This window comes from Plasmodium vinckei, assembly GCF_900681995.1.
Source record: "Plasmodium vinckei vinckei genome assembly, chromosome: PVVCY_13".
Taxonomy (NCBI): domain Eukaryota; phylum Apicomplexa; class Aconoidasida; order Haemosporida; family Plasmodiidae; genus Plasmodium; species Plasmodium vinckei.
The window spans coordinates 2,373,324-2,392,853 of NC_051305.1; the positions used below are offsets into that span (position 1 = coordinate 2,373,324).

General features: G+C 23.0%; 9 protein-coding genes across 9 annotated transcripts; 4 read left to right on the top strand and 5 right to left on the bottom strand.

Annotated features, from left to right (window-relative positions):
• Nucleotides 1-113: 113 nt before the first annotated feature.
• Nucleotides 114-1,055, top strand: PVVCY_1306550 (conserved Plasmodium protein, unknown function; the record flags this gene model as incomplete). Its single annotated transcript, XM_008624324.1, has 1 exon — nucleotides 114-1,055. One exon carries the CDS (start codon nucleotides 114-116, stop codon nucleotides 1,053-1,055), a length of 942 nt encoding a protein of 313 aa, XP_008622546.1.
• A 2,164-nt stretch (nucleotides 1,056-3,219) lies between these two features.
• On the top strand, nucleotides 3,220-4,443 carry PVVCY_1306560 (nucleolar preribosomal associated cytoplasmic ATPase, putative; the record flags this gene model as incomplete). The annotated part of the gene is made up of 1 exon (XM_008624326.2): nucleotides 3,220-4,443. The coding sequence occupies one exon, from the start codon at nucleotides 3,220-3,222 to the stop codon at nucleotides 4,441-4,443; it is 1,224 nt and encodes a 407-aa protein (XP_008622548.2).
• A 246-nt stretch (nucleotides 4,444-4,689) lies between these two features.
• Nucleotides 4,690-5,498, bottom strand: PVVCY_1306570 (conserved Plasmodium protein, unknown function; the record flags this gene model as incomplete). Its single annotated transcript, XM_008624327.2, has 2 exons — nucleotides 4,690-5,147; nucleotides 5,459-5,498. 2 exons carry the CDS (start codon nucleotides 5,496-5,498, stop codon nucleotides 4,690-4,692), a joined length of 498 nt encoding a protein of 165 aa, XP_008622549.2.
• A 331-nt stretch (nucleotides 5,499-5,829) lies between these two features.
• Nucleotides 5,830-7,472, bottom strand: PVVCY_1306580 (conserved Plasmodium protein, unknown function; the record flags this gene model as incomplete). The annotated part of the gene is made up of 8 exons (XM_037634806.1): nucleotides 5,830-5,955; nucleotides 6,096-6,176; nucleotides 6,263-6,428; nucleotides 6,548-6,621; nucleotides 6,700-6,779; nucleotides 6,928-7,001; nucleotides 7,099-7,171; nucleotides 7,298-7,472. The coding sequence occupies 8 exons, from the start codon at nucleotides 7,470-7,472 to the stop codon at nucleotides 5,830-5,832; spliced, it is 849 nt and encodes a 282-aa protein (XP_037490853.1).
• A 574-nt stretch (nucleotides 7,473-8,046) lies between these two features.
• On the bottom strand, nucleotides 8,047-9,960 carry PVVCY_1306590 (lysine--tRNA ligase, putative; the record flags this gene model as incomplete). Its single annotated transcript, XM_008624329.2, has 2 exons — nucleotides 8,047-9,595; nucleotides 9,770-9,960. 2 exons carry the CDS (start codon nucleotides 9,958-9,960, stop codon nucleotides 8,047-8,049), a joined length of 1,740 nt encoding a protein of 579 aa, XP_008622551.2.
• Nucleotides 9,961-10,959: 999 nt separating this feature from the next.
• PVVCY_1306600 (small nuclear ribonucleoprotein E, putative) lies at nucleotides 10,960-11,614 on the bottom strand (the record flags this gene model as incomplete). The annotated part of the gene is made up of 4 exons (XM_008624330.1): nucleotides 10,960-10,990; nucleotides 11,116-11,240; nucleotides 11,353-11,442; nucleotides 11,567-11,614. 4 exons carry the CDS (start codon nucleotides 11,612-11,614, stop codon nucleotides 10,960-10,962), a joined length of 294 nt encoding a protein of 97 aa, XP_008622552.1.
• A 711-nt stretch (nucleotides 11,615-12,325) lies between these two features.
• On the top strand, nucleotides 12,326-13,243 carry PVVCY_1306610 (conserved Plasmodium protein, unknown function; the record flags this gene model as incomplete). Its single annotated transcript, XM_008624331.2, has 1 exon — nucleotides 12,326-13,243. The coding sequence occupies one exon, from the start codon at nucleotides 12,326-12,328 to the stop codon at nucleotides 13,241-13,243; it is 918 nt and encodes a 305-aa protein (XP_008622553.2).
• Nucleotides 13,244-13,846: 603 nt separating this feature from the next.
• PVVCY_1306620 (ubiquitin-activating enzyme E1, putative) lies at nucleotides 13,847-15,745 on the top strand (the record flags this gene model as incomplete). The annotated part of the gene is made up of 2 exons (XM_008624332.2): nucleotides 13,847-15,558; nucleotides 15,682-15,745. 2 exons carry the CDS (start codon nucleotides 13,847-13,849, stop codon nucleotides 15,743-15,745), a joined length of 1,776 nt encoding a protein of 591 aa, XP_008622554.2.
• Nucleotides 15,746-15,955: 210 nt separating this feature from the next.
• On the bottom strand, nucleotides 15,956-18,289 carry PVVCY_1306630 (conserved Plasmodium protein, unknown function; the record flags this gene model as incomplete). Its single annotated transcript, XM_008624333.1, has 1 exon — nucleotides 15,956-18,289. One exon carries the CDS (start codon nucleotides 18,287-18,289, stop codon nucleotides 15,956-15,958), a length of 2,334 nt encoding a protein of 777 aa, XP_008622555.1.
• Nucleotides 18,290-19,530: the final 1,241 nt, after the last annotated feature.

Here is a 19,530-nt window from a genome sequence, read left to right on the forward strand (position 1 = left end):
ATGTAAAACTACCTAGGGGAGTATGCTCATAAATAAGAACAACTCATATAGAAGGAATACAAAGATATTATATTATTTTATTTTGATTTTTTAATATTATAACTTTTAAAAAAATGGATCCATTATTGAAAAATAGCGAAAACGAAAGTAACTTTTTCATAAAGTCTTTCTTTGAATCCTTATCAAATTTTGCAAAAAATGTAAAGATTGAAATAAAAGATATATTTGAATTACTTAATTATCCATGTGTGTATCATAATAATAAAAAAAAATTTAGCATTAGTGATTATGAGGATTATAAAAATTCAACAACAACAAATATTATAAGTAAAATTGACAAAAAAAATATTGATAACTTTCGAGAGTATCAAAATAAATTAGAAAAAATTCTAGAAAATATTAAAACGCTTAATGAAAAATATAAAATGGATGTACCATTATTATTTATTATTGAGAATTTAATAACATTACATTTAATTAATGAATATAAAATAAATAATATAGTAAAAAAAATTCAAGACCATAACATTTCTATGCCTGAATTGAGTAGTGATTTGCCAAATGATTTAATACAAACCCTCGAAGTGGAAGAAGATGAAAACCAAACGGATTTATATGATAGAGTAAAAGAAGCAAATAGCTTATCAATCAATAGTTATGCAGTTAAGCAATTGATAGAAAATGCAAATATAAGAATAAACTTTTCAAAAATCGAAGAACCAAACAGAGAAAGATATTTTAATACAAGTCAAATGAAATATAGTGCAAGCTATTTAAATAAATCTTATGACTCTGCTATATTTAAAACTGAAAAAGATGAAAAGCACCTCGATGAAATTAATCTATCGGAGGGACATAACAATCTTATAGACAGTATAATGAGAGAAGAGGAAATTAGTAGTATACATCATATAAATGATAAACAAGACAATGTTAATACTATCCCAAATAAAACTGATGAAAAACAAAATATCATTGAAAATATTGGTCTGTCTGAGGAAACATTAAAATTGCTTAATTTATTACCTAAAAAGACAAAGGAAGAAGATAGCTAAAAAACGTATGAAAATAAAATAGTTATACTATATGAATAAATGGATTAGTTTATTTTCCTGACCGGAAAGAAAAAAAAAATAATAATAATAAATAAAATAAATTATGTGTGTGCATGTATATATTTATTTGCATACCTCCTCGGTATTATAATGTTTGAATTTTTATAATATATATCTTTTAATTTTTTAACTATATTTAATTATGTATATGTGATGATATTACATTAATAAATTTAATAATCCACATATTTCTATATTTAACTATATATAATAAAATATGAACGCTAGTATTTTTTTTATTTTTTTGTATTCCATGTTCATAATTTTTTTTAGTTGAATGTTCAACAGTTAATAAAAAGTACTTTTTTAAAATTAAAAAAATATGAATGTTAATATAATTTTGTCAAAATTTTCTGAACAGACATAATTTTAACTTAAATTTTATTATTAATAATTTTTGTCTGAATAGTAATAAAAATAAACACAAAAAAATTAACTAAATTAACTAAATAACTAAATTAGCAATACAATAATGGATTTTGATTTTAGTTTGCAATATTGCTGTGATAAAAATCAAAATATAACTTATATAACTATTTTGTCCTGTATAATAGTAAATACAATATGTTGGAAATGTAAAGTTTTAGAGCCGTTTAAATTGTTGACGGTTTTTTTGCATGAATTTTCTCATGCATCCGCTTGTTGGATGACGGGGGGCAAAGTGAAAGGGATAGGTTTGAAATGAAGAAATAAATTAAAAAAACTATCTGCATATTGCATGTATAAACCTGTTTTGCTTTGTTCAATTATAGTTATCTTTTATTTTATGTACCATGTGTGTATAGCAAAGTTAAATTTTTTGATTTGAGCAGTAGCACTTATGAACATCCAAGTTTATATGCGTAAATAGATACATATTATAGTTACCTTTTATATTATGTATGTTTTTTTTTTTTTTTCAAAAAATGTAGAGGTAAATAGAGACCATGGAGGCTGCACAAATACCGTTGGTGGAAATAAGTTTTTAATTCTCCCAGCAGGATATATTGGGTCATGTTTTTATGGAATGTTTTTTATTTTAATGGCATATATTAACAAATGGACTTTACTATCATCAGCAGCATTTTTATGTTTTTTATTATTAGTTGTATTAATATTTTACGCAAACAATTTTTTTTTACGATTTCTTTGTGTTTTATTTTTGGCTATAATAATGGGAATATGGGCATTTTGTGTGTATTTTAATGAAGCAAAATATTGGCCCCTAAAAGTTATTATGACTTTTATGGGGGTATTAAATGAAATGTATAGTATGGTTGATATATTTGATGACTTAATTACAAGAACAACACCGGAATCCGATGCATATAAATATGCAGAATTAACAAAATGTAATTCAAAATTTTGTGGAGTTTTATGGTGTGTTATTAATTTAGGATTTATATTTTTAACAATGTATTTAATTGGTGCTATTCATGTAAAACCGTTTGAAAATTAATATATTTTTCTACATGATTATTTGGACATGTAAGGCATTGTTTTATTTTTAATTTTTGGCTACTTACAATTTTAATATGCATACATTTAATTTTATTAATAAAATTTTACTATATGAAATTAAACTTATGATTTTACAACATTCCTTGTTAATTATCAATTCAATTAAAAATGATTGAGTGAGTGAATAAGACCGCCTTATAATGAGGGGCTACATATATTTGAAAAAAATAAACAAAACAATATTACATCATTTTCAACACAATTTTTTAAAATTTTCTTTTAAAAATTTATATTTTACAAAAAAAATGGAAATAAACAAAATTAAGGAATAACATTTTTTGTGTATATAAGTCGTTGTCGTTATTTAAAAATTTTTTATAAATTAAATGCAAATGTAATGAAAAAAAATATCCATGAAAAAATAAGCCACGTGGTTTAAAAAAAATATAATTGGTGAGCAAATGATTTGTAGCTTTTGTAAATATTTTTTTGAAATCATATATGGATAAAAAGTTTTATAAATTATTAACTTGATAATATTAAAGAATAATTTAAAATATTATTAAAAGTTTATGTGAATAAAATGGAAGAATAATCTATATATATATTTTTTAATGTTATATAAAACCAATAATTTTATTACATACAATTTTGGAGGGTTAATATGAAATATGGGCAAGTTGTTGTAGGTCCCGCAGGAAGTGGGAAAACAAATTATTGTAAATTGATGAAAGAATTTATGAAAATAAAAAAACGCAATTGTTATGTTGTTAATTTAGATAGTGCTAGTGAAGAATATTATTATGAAAAAAAAAAAAAAGCTATAAATACAACTTCAAATATTGAAAAAGAATTAAATGATTATTATAATACGATATATGATATAGATATAAGAAATTATGTAGAAGTAAATCATTTAATGGAAGAAGAAATGTTAGGACCCAATTGTGCATTATTAAAAAGTATTGAATTATTATATGAAAATAGTAATTTACTTGAAGATGAATTAAATAATTATGATGATGATGATAATTATTTTATTATTGATACTCCTGGACAAATAGAATTATATACACATACAGATTATTTTAAAAAAATTTTAGACATTTTTACATGTCAAAATATTAAATTAATTGTCGTTTTTTTAATAGATATTTCATTTATTAGTTCAAATACAAAATTGTTATCAGCATATTTAACAAGTTTATCAACTATGATAAATTTTGAATTACCACACATTAATATATTAACAAAATGTGATCTTTTAATAAGTAAAAATTATTATGAAGAATTTAAAAAGTTTAAATATAATAATAATTTTTTTTTTCAAAAAAAGCTCTACAGAAAAATTAATAAAAAGCTAAAAAAAATGAAAACTAGCCAAAAAAAAATGAATGCAATTGACAATGGTGAGGAAAATGATGACTCATTTTTTAGGGAGCTTGAATATATTAGTAATAATGATAAGCTTTCTTTTAAAGAAGAATATATTTGGGGTTCAGACTATACAAGTAGAAGTGGTTCTAGTATTTCATATGGATCTTTATCTGATGGAAAAAATAACTATGATAGTAACTTATCACAAAATAATAGTAGTGATGTTTCAGATGACATTGAAGAAAATATTTACAAAAAAAATTATGAAAAATTAAATGATATATTATCACTTGATCCTCATGATATTATTATAACAGCAAGTAAATGTATGTCTAAAAAATATTATAGATTAAATTCAGCTTTTGCTAATATTATTGAAGATTTCAATTTAGTTTCATTTGTTCCTTTAAATATATATGATGATGATAATGTAGATTTTATTATAAATTCAATCGATATTATAATTCAATATGGGGAAGACAAAGATGTCAATGACAATTATGACATGTAAGCAGACATAATTTTATCGAAAAAATATATTATCATTGACAGACCATGTTTAATATGCATAGAAAAAATAATTACAAATTTTGCTACATTGATTTGAAAAGGGGATGCAGGTTTTTTAAAAATATTATTATGTTTGTGTAGTTAGTATATGCAAATGTGTATAGATAAAAATGGTAGACAAAATAATCGAAGGCATGCAACAAAAGTAATGGTACGAAAAAAAATGGAGAAAAAAAAGAAAAACAAATTATGAGTCATCACTTTTTATATTAAGTGATTTAATGTTATAGGGATTGACACCTAATATCCCCATATATTTTTCCAAAAGATATCGGGTAACTTCAGAAAAAACAACATTAATATCTTCAAAGAATTGTCCTTCAATATTTAATATAATAATATTATTTTCTATATTAATTAATTCGAGTATACTATGCTCAGTAAAATAAAAAGATTTTTCTTTTTTAAAATTTTCTAATGTTTCTTTTACTTCATCTTTTGTTGGTATATAATTATATTGATTTCGAAAAATATTTGGATTTATTTTATTATTTGGTTGAATATTTTCTTCATCATTATTTTCTTTTAAACTAAACTTTTTATCTGATATATATTTTTTTTTTATTGTATGTAAAAAAATATTATTATTTTTTAAATTTTTTGAGCTTATTGCAAAGTTATTGATGTAAAGCGAATTATTTTTCCCTTTAAGGAATGAGACATTCCAAGACAAGCATTTTAAAGTTATTGTCGAAAAAGTTAAAAAAAATAAAACAATCACTTTCATTATTATATTTTACTAAGCTTAACGGCGTTAATTAAAAAGTAAGTCTATGGGCATGCATATGTATGTCATACATATATATAGTACACATTTGTGTGCCTACAAAATCGGCTAAGATAAAAGTAATGACATGTATATTAGTATAGCCTTTTTTCTGCTATTTAATAAAAAATTTACAACATTTTAAAAAAAAAGAATAATAAGTTGTATTATTTCACTTATTTAATGATACTAAAAAAGGCTTTTATTTTTAAATGATCAGCTAATACCATTAGCTATTTAACTTGTTTTTGTAATATATCCATATGAACATTTTTATAATATTTTTAAAAATTAAAAAAAGGAAATAATATTAATATGTTATTCTTAATCTATTTATTATTATTATTATTAGGGATGTTCTTATTTTATAAATGATATTTTAAAATTTTATGCCACATCATTATTCACAATTTCCACAAAATGGTATTATGTATGCATAAGATAATATTATATCGCTAGATTTTTTTTTTTTTTTTTTTTTTTTTTTTTTTTACTAGCCATTTGGCAATATTGGAAAAGTATTTTTTTATTTTTCAAAATGTTTATAGAACGAATTTATAATTATATTTTATATGAGTTTTGATTGTTTTTATTTGTTGGATTTCCAGCTAAAGTTCTTTGTATTTTTGTCGTTTTATTTATGCTTTTTTTCAAATTTAAATGTTCTTTTTCCAATGCTGTAAAGTTCTGAAATATACACAACAATAGTCATAAAAAAAAAAATATATGTATGTGTGTGTAAAATTGTACTGGTTAATATATTTATAAGAAATACGACATAATTTTAGTAGACAAATAAATTGGCATAAAAAATGTGTATGTATTACTTTTTGTAGTAGCTTGTGTTTATTTTTTAAATGTGTTAATGTTAAATTCTCACTATTGTTTATTATTTCTTTTATATTGTCCTATAATTTTTATGAAGTATGAATGTGAAATAAATTGGGTAATCTCTTTGTAAATATACTATTATTAGTTATAAAATTTTATATACCTTTTTTTTTTTAATATTTTCCTCATTAGATTTTATCAGATTATTAATTTGGAGTTCATGTTTTAATTTTAATTTTTCTTGTTCTTGTTCAATTTCTTTTAATGCTAAAGATAATTTATTTAACTGTAAACTAAGAGAATAGAAATTTGACTTATGATTTATTAAACTACTAAAATAGCCATAAAAATGGGGCCTATATATACATGTATGTACAGAAAAATTTTAGCATTGCATTATTAGTATAGATAAATTTTTATTAAAAAAAATATGGTTTTGTTTTATTACTCCTTAGAAGATATTTGCGATTTTAATTCGGTATGCTTATTTTCTAATTCTTTCAGTTTTTTTATATTTTCCCTCTGAGAATGAGCATGGAAATGTAAGTATGTATAAATGCAAAGCAACCCAATATAATAAGCAGATTATTTTTGTCTAACCATTTGAACTTCATATAGCCCGATTTCTTTACTGTATTTATTTTCCATATTTCTTATTTTTTCTTCTGAGTTTGCCTTTTCTATGATATGCATATGGAGTAGGGGTATGAGTAAGTAAGCAAGCAATTATATACATGGTTATGTATTGGGAACATGCTTAGCCATGTAGGGTAAAACACATTTTTTCGTTTTTTTTTAACAAGTTTGGTGATATTTAAATAATATTACCTTGTTCTTTCTCCCTTTTAAGGGTTTCTATTTTTTTCTTATAGTTTGTGTTTTGCTTTTTCACTATTTCATAGCTGTTTATTTTGATAAAAAGTAAATATGCAGACATATGGATAGCAATAACATAAATTATTTGATTTAAATAAAAAATATGTTTTCGGATTATTTTACTTTTCTGTACAATTTTGATTATTTACTAATTCATCGGTATATTTGGAAATATATTGTGATAACTCTAAATTATCTAAAAGTTATTTAATTTGATGAAAATGTAATCATATTTAGAATGCTAAAGATAATATATGTGTGTGTAATAAATGACTAAAAGGGTTGTACATCAAAATAGTTCTCTACATTTTTATATACATACTTTTCCTTTCTTTTTCGTATTTTTCCTTAATACAATGAACATTTTTCAACGCATCGGAGAGGCTTAACTCATTTTTTTTTTTTTCATCTAAAATATTTTCATATGACTTTTCTAATTCTACACAACTCTTTAAAAAGTAATTAACATCAAATTTGCATAAGCGACTGTCTTTCATATTTGAAAGGTGTAGAAATAATATAATATCTAAAAAATGAAAAGGCTTTCATAGCTAGCTATAAAATATTATGTACAATTCATTCCTATTTATACAAATTTTTATTGCTTGTACAGAAAAAAAAGCAGAAAAAAAAAGCAAAAAAAAAAATATATAGCCAAATTGGTGTATTAAGTTTTATAATAATAAAAAAAAATTTTATACAAGTATAATTTTGTTTGAGAGGTGTATATACATTGTAAAATCTGTTCCTTATATTTTAAAAAATTTGTAATAATATGTAGACAGAACTGTATATATTTAGTGTTGTTATACAATTTCAAAATGAAGCAAAATCGTATATAATATCCAAAGTTTAGAAAAAAGTTTTTGAAAAAAAAAAAGTTTAGTTCTTAAAAAAAGTTCATATTGAAATGCTTTGCAATTAAGTGGAGTATGAAAAAGTGCAAATGATTATTTTATGTGCCTAGTATTAGTATACATTCAAATAATTATATGTATTAATGTGTATATGTTAAAAAATATCACAGATATGTATATAAATTTTGCAAAAAAAAAAAAATATGCATTAGTATTAATTTCCTGGCCTCATTGTAGGGAATAAAATGACATCTTTAATAGAATTTTTATTTGTTAAAAACATTGCAATTCTATCAATACCTAATCCTAACCCTCCTGTAGGTGGTAATCCATATTCTAAAGAAGTACAAAAAGCTGCATCACAATGGTATGCTTCAGCATCACCCTTTTCTTTATCTTTTTGTTGTGCCGAAAAACATTCTTTTTGTTTGAATGGATCATTTAATTCAGTATATGCATTTAATACTTCTTTTCCACATATAAACATTTCTAATCTTTCTGTTAATCCTGGTTTTGATCTGTGATACTTAGCAAGTGGGCTCATAATTTGAGGATGTTCAATTATAAAAAATGGTTGATTTTGATAAATATTTTCAATAAAATGTGATGCTAATTGATCTAATAATTTAGCAGCAGTAGGTGGATTAGGCATTTCAATATTATTTTCTTTTATGATGTTTATCATTTTATTTATAGTTTCTGGAGAATCGAATGGTTGTTCTAATTTTACTTTTGTAATTTTTTCTAATTCTTCTACTAAAGATATTTTAGGATATGGAGGTGTAAAATCAATTTCAATTGGATCCTTTTCAGGTCCATCTTTATTATATAATATTTTATATGTACCAAATAAATGATATACTAATTTTGAAAAAAATTCTTCTGACCAATTAATTAAATCATAGTAATCAGCATATGCCCAATAGAATTCACAGGATGTAAATTCAGGATTATGTGTATTATCTATTCCTTCGTTTCTAAAAACTTTTCCAATTTCATATACTCTATCTAATCCACCAACTATTAGCATTTTTAATGGTAGTTCAGTAGCAATTCTTAAATAAAGGTCGATATCTAGCTCGTTATGGTGTGTAATAAATGGGCGTGCACTAGCACCACCTGCTGTTAAATTCATAGATGGAGTTTCTACTTCTATAAAACCTTGATTATCTAAAAAGTTTCTTAAAAAGCTAATTATTTTTGTTCTAGTAATAAATACATTTCTAGTAGATTCATTAACAAGTAAATCTAAATATCTTTGTCTATATCTTATCTCTGTATCTTTCAAACCATATTTCAAAGGTAGCATATGTAAGCATGGTGATAATATAATAGTTTCCTTTGGGAATATACTTAATTCTCCTTTTTTACTTTTACCAGGAAATCCAATAATACCTACTATATCACCTCTCCTTATTTTATCATAACATTCAGCAAAATTTGATTTTTCTTTATCATGAAATGAAAAATTTGCTAATACTTGTATTCTTTTTCCATCACCTACTAAATCGAAAAATCTTAGTTTTTGACCAGAGGATGAAATTCTCATTATTCTTCCAGTAACATTTAAAATAGTTTCTTCTAAGTGTTCTCCATTTTCTAAGTCTTTATATTTTTCTATAAAATCAGGAATAGTAATTGTTCTTTCGAATTTATGTGGGTATATATTTACACCTTTTGCTTGTTGATCTAAAATAAATTTAGATCGATTTTCATGGTACAATCTTGGATCTAACTCTGCTTCATCATCTTTTTTTGTGTCCCTATAAATTGTGAAGCAAAATAATATTATAAAAATGTTTATTCATTATAATTTCTAAGCTAGTATATGCCCGTTTTGAGCATAAAAGGTTTGAAAAAAGTGTAACATTTTTATTAACAAGTCAGGTAAAATGTAGCATAATATGCATATGCATAGCATGGATTGATGGGCTTACTTTGGAGGTGTGGGTTTACTTTTTTTTTGATTTTGAGTGACATGCTCTCTTTTTTCAGTCATTGTTGTAAAATGAAGTTTGATAATATTTGTTTTAAAATTATTTTCGAATAATGTAATGAACTTATGATTAAAAAAAAATTGTCGAATAAATTTTTTTTTTTTTAAAATAGGTAAAAAAGGCGTCAGCATAAGTAGAGTAAATTTTATGGTTTGTGCTATTTTGGCTGTTTTGGCTATTTTATATGATTTATTTTTTTTTTTAAATAATATTAAATAAAGATATTGTAGGAAAGTGAATTATAAATACATAGATTGATAAATGCGCATATAAATATTTTTTCACCACTAACTAGATATATAATATGTATAATATTTATATATGCATATGCTTACTTATACAATTTCATGGGTTATATTAAAAGAAATAGCTTTACACATATATAATAAATATTTTGTTTAAATTAATTTATTTTAATTTGTTTATAAATTATTTTAAAACTTATATTTTTATTGCTTTTTTATTTTTACATCTTAAGTTATTTGAAAAAGTCAATGGTATTATTATATTTCACAACTATGCATATCACATTTTTAATTTTTTTTTTATTTGTTCTATAATCTTAATCCCTTTCAAAAAGGGTTGTTAATTATGGATAAGAAGAATGTTTAAATAAATATATGGCATATAAAAAAATTTAATTCTTCTTTTGTTTTACAATATTAATTAGTTTAGTGTGGCATATTTTAAATTAGTAATATGAGGGTTTCCCCTTAAAGGGAATGTAATATGGCTAGCACCTTTAAGGGTTTAAATTTGAAAAAGAATATTATAAAAAAGAACTTATAAGACAGTAAAAGAAAGTTTAGTAAATAAGTAAGAATATGTATAGTTATTTGTAGTATCATTTTGTTATATTCCTTTAAAATGAATTGTATTTTTGAAATTTGATTTGCACTATATGTGCGTTAAGTTGAGGTATAGAAATTATATAAATAGGGTATTTACATTTAAAAATAGAATAATATTAAAAAAGTATAATAAATAAAACAATGCTTATGTTGTACAAATAGTTTGAAAACATAATGGGGATGGAATAGTAAAAAAAAAATATGATAAAAAAAAATGAAATTTATAAGATAGGACGGATATAAGAAATGTAAAAAAATTATATTTTAGTGTCCATATTCTTATTCTTCTTCCTCTTCTTCATCTTTTTTTCTGTAAAAAGTAAGAAAAATAAAAAGGATTAGATTGGGAAAGGTTATTTATAACACTATGTACATGAGGATGTGCATGGCAATAAATAGGAAAAGGAGCATTGTCATGTATGCTATTTTTCTTACGCTTCCATAATAAGAGTTATTGTGTCTCCTTTTAATAAAATCTTCCCTAATTCTTTTTTTGTATTTTTTTTAACGGAAATTTCTTTTGACTCATCTAAAACCATATTCATATATTCGTCAAAGCCCTAAAAAATGAAAAAAAAAATGGGGAAGAAATGGGGAAAAAATGGGAAAAAGTGTGCATATTTGCTTATATATATGAATTTCTCTAAAATTTCAACATTGCTAAAAACTAACGAGAATTTTTCCTTCGATTCTGGTATGCGGTTTATCGTATAGCCAAATTTGTACAACCGTTTGGTTCGTGAAAAACCGAAATATTTGGTTCTAAAGAAAAGGAGAACAAAGACAAGTAATGTATTCATAAGAGTAATAAAAAATAATAATAAAATAATAATAATATATGGTATTGAGTTTTTATTTTTTGTGAGGTATAGATATGTATGATTACTATTGGCTGGGTCATAATTTTTTGTAACTTTTTATTCGTAGTCGCCATTTTGATTACAGAATATATTGAAAAATGTAAAAATTTATAATTAAAAAAGGTATATGTATATTATTTAGTATTATTTTATATAGCAGTTATAGCTATTCCTTTGTGAAATAGAGTAAATAGTTTATGCTTTAGGTGTACTTATGTATTATGCATATGTAATAAATGTATATCATTGCTACATGTATAGTTCACATTTTAAAAATGTAGGGACAGGCATTATGTAAAAATGGATAATATGGCATATGAAGAACTATATTTATATGTATGCTTATTTAAAACGGAAAAAAAAAGCATAAAGAGGGTTATCCTTTTTTCTTGTAAAAAATTATGTAAATCTTTAGGAAAAATTAAACCTTTATGTTGATTAATTTATATATATTTTTTACCAAATTAAATAATAAAAAAAAATATAAATAATTTAATATTTTATAACGCCAAAAAATAATTCAATAATGTATGTCATCCCCAGCACGTAATAATTATTAGCAACATGAATGTCATTTTTGTGCCACGTTTTTTTTATGAAAATAAAATTTGTCGTTAAAAGAAAAATAAATTAAAAAGTAATGAAATAATTTTCTTTGCTAAAATATTTAGTAAACTTCTAACTCTTTAAAGTAAAATAAAAAGAGTAGAGATAGTTTGATGGAGGTACTATCCAAAGATTTTTATAAAATTTTTATTTATTGATGATAGTGATATAACTACATAATGAAAAAGAAGAAGGAAAAAAGTGAAATAAAAAAAGGTGATAAAGTAAAAAAGAAAAAGAATAAAAAAAATAATTATGAAAAAGATGAGGTACAAAAATATATGGATGAATTATGGGGGTTTAGTTCATCAGAAGAAGATGGAAAAAAAGAAGAAAAAATAAATATGACAGATTTAAAAAAAGAAAAAGAATATATTGATAATGATAATATTTTAAAAAATAAATTAAATGAAAATAGTTATATAAAAGATAATAATTTATTAACAGAATTTAGAAAAGAAAAAAATAATATAAACATGTATAGCAATGAATTAAGTGATAGTGAAGAAGGAAAAGACGAGGATATCAAATTGAATAGTAACAAACCTATATATAATAATCTTTTATTTGATTCTGTAAAAGTTAAAAATAATAAATCAAACCAAATTGAAAAAAGTAAAAAAAAAGTGACATTTGATAAGATGGAAATTAAAAAGGATAACATAATGAGTAATAGCAAGAGTAGTGACCGTTTTCATAAAAATCTGGATGAGAAAAAAAATAAGTTTGAAATGAGTAGAGAAGTTAAAGAGAGAGAAAAAGAATATAAAGAAAAAAGAGAGATGAAAAAAACTTTTATGGATGCTGTCCATGAAATTCGAAAATTGACTTTACCTCATTTAAATAAATTTCAAAGAAAGAATGTAGAGAATCATCAGATTAAATTATTAGGTGGTAAATTTGATAAGAGTCAAAAAGTTCATTATCCTGAACTTATGCAAAGAAAAAAATCGATAAAAAAATATATATCGAAGAGAAAAGAAACAGAAAAGATTTTGGGTGTGAAACTTCAAACAGGTGATAGTATTGATATGCATGATGTTTTTAGAAAAAAAAGTAAAAACAAAAAATATAAAAAAAAAACAAACTTATTCTAGCTGCATTATGTGTAACATTCTTAAAGGGGATACAATTTTTTTGTAAATTTTTTTTTTTTTTCATTTTTTAAAAAATTCATACACTACCCAAATTGGGGAATGTATATATAAAAGATGTATGCATATTACTCTTAATTTTTTATACTTTAATTTTTTATTAAATTTTTATTTGATATGCTTAATTTGTTTTACATTGAATTATGAATATTTTTTTTAAAACATTAACAATAATAAGTTGTTATAACTTCTTATGTTTAAGTAGTATTAATAATTAAATGGAGTTTAATTTTTTTTTAATTATGCTATAGAAATTTTTAAATTGAAATTTCTTTTCTATAATTAAGAAAGGAGCATAAATCTGAAAGCTTGTTTATTTATCAGTTTGATTACGAATATTTATTTCCTACCATTTTTATAAATCCTTGATAAATAAATGAATTCCATACTTGTATGTGCTAGTATGTTCTTGCATGTTGGGTAATCATGAGTATGTTTGTTATATATGTAGGAGAGTAGGTTGAAGAGTATAGTTTTACTTGCTATTTGGATTCTCTACATAGAAATAATGAAAAGGAGTAAAGAAATGGATTGACAATTTAAAACATGAACGAGCTTGAGAAATATAAGCGTCAAATTTCATTATGGGGAAAAGAACATCAGGATATTTTAATGAGTAGTTGTGTTTGTTTTTTAGGAAGTGATTTAATAATTTTTGAAATTTGTAAAGGTTTATTATTGAGTGGAGTACATAACTTAACAATTATAGACGATCAAAAGGTTGGTGAGAATGATTTAAAATATTATATGTTGAACAATTCAAGTAAATTACATAAATATAAATGTAATATAATAAAAGAGAACTTGATAAATATAAATAAAAATGCAAATATAAAATGTGTTATTAATAATCCTATTGATTATTTTTATAATAATATAATGAATGATAATAATTATGATATATTGATATGTAACTTGTCTGTAAAAAATAATTTAAAAATTGAAAAAGTGTGTAGAAAATATAATAAAAAAATAATTACTTGTAATGTTACTAATGTTATAGGGTATTTAAATATAAGAATAGGAAAGCATATATATATGGGGAAAAAACAACCAAACAAATTAAGTTGTAATGATAGTACATATTCCTTTTCTTATTATTACAACATAGCTTTATCGTTATATGACGACTTAAAGGAATATATAAATGATGTAGATTATTTAAATTTTCAAACAAATAATGAATTAAGTAAAATATTATTTTTAGCAAAAATTTATCATAACTTTTCTTATGAAATTAATGAGACAATAAGATCTGAAAAAATAATAAAATGTGTTAAAGACAAAATAAAATTAACAAATATAAGTTATGGAAATTTGAATAAGGTAGACTATTTTATTTATTTATTGAATATTAAAAAAAGAATAAAATTCATTTTACAAAATAATAATTATATAACTAATGAAGGGTGTAATAACCATATATATTTATTTTTAATTATCTATAAAAGTTTTATAAAAAAAAAAAAATATATGCCATATTTATACAATGGCAATAATGATGGAAGTAAAAATGTAGAACCATTTCGAGGAATAAACGAGATTAAAACTATTTTGAAAAAAAGAAAATATGAGGATGAAAAAGAGATTAAATTTTTAATTATAAAAAAAAAAAAAAAATATAACTTTAAAAAGGATTTTGAAATTTCTCATTTTGTCTATTTATTTTCAAATTTTTTTTACATAAATTTTGTTGATAGTGAAGAGAGGGTCAATAAAAACCAAACATTGATGGAAAACTTTTTGTATTTTTATTATTTACACAGTGTTTCATGTAATCATGATAATAGTTTAGGTAGCAGTTTAAATGATAATGGGGATTGTTCCTCAGACGGGTTGAGGGAAGAGCACAGCTTAGCAAGCAGTGAACTACTACTTTGCAATGACAAAAAGGACTTGCTAAACTTTGGGAGGCACACCCATTTTAATAACATAAAAAAGGGAGAAGTAGAAGAGGAAGTAGTAAAACAAAATTGTAATGATAAAGATGGCACATTTTTATTTTTCAAAATGGATAATCAAAAATTACGAAGCATGTCTTATATTGATGTTAATGTTAATACGTTATTGGAAAAAATAAAAATTAGTAATAAATTATTTGAAGATTTAGATAAGCTTAAACATGTTTCTTCTAACTATTTAACTACAATTATGTCAGGATTAATAACCCAGGAAGTTATAAAAATATGCTCAATATATTTAAAGCCACATATAAATTATTATTTTATAAAAACAAGTTCCTTACAATTTATGCATAGGTAATAAGTTTGAAAATTGTAAGAAGCATTTTTTATCTTATGTGTTGTCAAAGAGAATCGGTATTTTTTCCCAATGCATAAGCATATGGGGATTCATTTATTCCATTCTCTTATTTTTTTAAGTGTGTATGGATATATTTTAATAAAAACATGTATTTCAAATAGTCAAAGAGTTTGTAAAGATTGAGAAACAAACTTGATAAGAAATCAAAAGGAACGAGATAAAAATGGTACAAAAAAAATTATGAAAAATTGAAAAAACTAAAACGGAATAAAACAGAATAAAGTAGAAGAAACAGAAGAAAAGGCAATATGTTTTACAATTTTTTCGAATTTTAAATCAAACAAATTGTAAAAAATGAAAACATAATTAGTGATTGTATCAATAGAGTAATAATTATGATATGGTTAGTATGGAATTGGGAATGTTATTTCGATCATAAGATAAATTATATATTGGGGTACCTTGGTCATAAGAGACATGAACTCCAGGCTCAAAATGCAATTCCGAAAAAAAATAGATTAAAAAATATTTAGGATATTCATTAAAATTCATTTTAGGAAAAAATAATTTAGTTGAGTCGTGCATAAATGTGATTAATCCAATATTAAACATTTTTTGAAAAGCATTATAATCAGTTTCATCACCCCAATGTGAATGTCCAGGTCTTGTTCTTCCGAAAAATAATGCAGCTGCTTTTTGTTGCATAGTTTTTGTTTCAACAATTATTGAATGGGGTGCAAAATGATAATCATTATTAAGTATTGAAGAGTAAGATAAATCATCCCCAGGTACAGCAAATAACATACTATATGTTTTTTTTTTATCTCTTTTTCTTGTTATTACTTTATGAAAAGTTGTATGTAGAATAACAGCATATATATCCTTGTTATGGTAACTGTACTTATTAAATGGGTGATGTAATTGCTTCGTTACATCATGAAAATTAAAAAATGGAAAAACATCACCTCTTTTTGGAGTTTTAGCGTATAAATGTGAAGCTAAAACTTTGGATTTATAAACTTTTCCTTTTAAGGTTGGAATTAAATTTGATGGAATATTACGAATTCCAAAATCAGTTATATTATTTTCTTTTAGTGATATTAATTTGAAAAAAATTAATTCAAACATTCTGTTATCGAACCCATGAAGATCTTCCAAAATCTCGTCATAGTTATATACTTCCTCTTCATTCTGTTGATTTTGTTCATCCTGTTCATCTTCTTCATCTTCTTCATCTTCGTCATCACTATATTCATCATACCTTTTATTATCTTTAGTATACACATCACGTTTAGATAAAGCAGGTGGTTTATTTGATTCTGATTCGTTTGGTGCTTGTATGACTCCTTGAGATTTATTTTTTTTATATTTTGGATCTGCATTTTGTGACTTTTTTTGAATAGATTTTTTATTAGTTTTACGTGCTTTTTTATCTTTTTTTTTTATAAAAATGGATTTTATTTTTTTCGCCAACCCTGACTCAAGACCCAAAAGTTTTGAAATTGAAAATTTAGATTGCACCTTGGTAATTAATGATTTTTTTTTTAAATTATAGTTTGAATATTCCAAATTGGTTAGCATTTCGAGCATACTTTTTAAAGATTTTGAGTCTAAATCACTGTCTTTATTATATCCCGGAAAATATTTAATAGTATAATATGTTGTTATATATCTAAGATCGATTACGTTAAAGGGTGTTTTGTCAGGGTGTTTTCTTATTGTGTTTAAATACCAAGGAATAAAGTTACTTTCTTTTACATTTTTAGGAGGTGAATAATTTGTAGTATCAATTCCACTTTGAAATAATAAATGTTTTAATGTAGAAAAAAAACAATCACCATTTCCAACTACTTGAACACGACATAATGTTTCATTGTGTGGATGGAAGTAGGAAAGCCAATTTTTTGATGGAATATCATAATCATATTTTGAACATAATTGTTCTAAATGACGTTTAGGGGAATCAAATACTCCAGTATTTATATAAACTCTAAGGCCTTTCATTGTACTAATTAAATTTTCAATAATGAGATCATTATCTTTTAATCCAGTTTGAGAATCTTCTAATACCTTTATATCAGATCTTGTTAAATAATCTGTAAATTTTAAATTAAACTTATTATTAGCTTGATCGATTTGAGCTATCAAAATAATAAATCCAGTAGAGAATCTAAAATTTATAGATACTGATAAATTGATATATTTTTTTAGTTTATAGTAACTGAGAAAATATTTCTCAACGTCATATTCTTTATTTTTATTTGCATTAAATAAACTATTAAAATATTTACGCGCCTCATCAAAGTTGTCATTATATTCATCTAATTTATCTGATGAAATATGATTATTAAATAAATGATTATAGTTTGCTTTTAGCAAATTAAAAAAGTTAACTATTTCGTTGCTAGCACTTTTATAAAATGCATTGTGTGATAATAATTTTATATTTAATGGTCTGAATCTCTTTGTAATTGTTGTTTCTTTAAATGGCTTTTGGGGGGTAGCTAAAATGTCTCTTAGTAAATATATTAACTCTCGATAATTGTTACTATACTCTATTTTTGATTTCATGGTGTTATTCACAATTGTGACAACCTTTACTTGTTCTTCTTTTGCTGCGCCATCATTGTTTGATGCTGTTGATATTAGTATAGTATGTACACATTTTGTATATATGATTGCTAATATGAGTGCGTAAAAATAGAAGATTAAACTTTTTATCTCCATCTATTTCGGTTGAGAATGTTATATGAGTGTTGTGGTTGCTTTATTTTTTATTTTTGCATTTCTTGGTTTTTCCTTTAGCATTGCAAAGAAATATATTATTACTCTCACATAGTAGGGGGAAAAAAATAGGCTTATGCAAATTTATTTTGTGTTTACATTTATGTAAGTGTGGTTTTCCTTTTATTAGCCTATATCATTATATAAATCAGGAGCAGCTTTTAAAAATGAAAGATTAACTTAAAAACTGTTAAACACACAAAAACAAATTTATACAAACTTTGCAACGTGAATAATATACATGAATTAATTAAAATATAAATACTAAAGCAGTTTAAAAAAAATATATGTATATCGATTTATCATATGCAATTAATTGGTTACTATTGAATGATTAGTAATATATACTACCATTTATTATATAATATATTTTTTTTAAAAAAATAAATCATAAGCATAATTATGTTGCATATGATAAAAAAAAATAATAATATTTTGATATAACTATAAAAGGAATTATTTAATTAATGATAGATAACTTTTTTTCTTTTCATACTAAAAAAGAACATATATTACTATAATTTTTTTAATGCATGAACTTTGAAAAGCATAAAATTACTTGTTGCAATTTATGCATATTTACAAATAATAAAAAAAAAAGTAATAAAATATGTTCCCTCATTAATTAAATATTTTTATTATTGCATGACAATATTAGGGGAATATAATAAAGTATTAATCATCTGGTTGTTTGGTTATTTTTGAAAATTAAAATTAATAATTAAAAAAGTGGCACTAAATATTTTTGTCTTTACATTGTTTATATATGTATATATGCGTAGTAAAATAATCGACATGTTTTTATAAAAAAATACGGGTTGCTTTGTTATTTTTTCCTATAATTGCATATTTATATTTACAAAATAATAAACAGTTTTAGACTTAATATGTGGGTACATGGAAAGGGAAAAATATTTATAATAAAATTTAATTATCAAAATGTGTCAAAATATGTATACTCTTATATTTCAATTTAATTGTTTATTTATTTTAAAATTGTTTTTATATTTTTCATAAAATAAATGCCCACTCTGGTGCACACTTTCTAATATGTTGTCTTCCTTCACAAAATTAAAGGCAGAAGTAAAAAGGATTAGGAAATAAAATAAAGAAAAAATAAAGAAATACATATATACATATTCTTTTGGTGTTATACTTTACATTACTTATTCAAACAAATACAA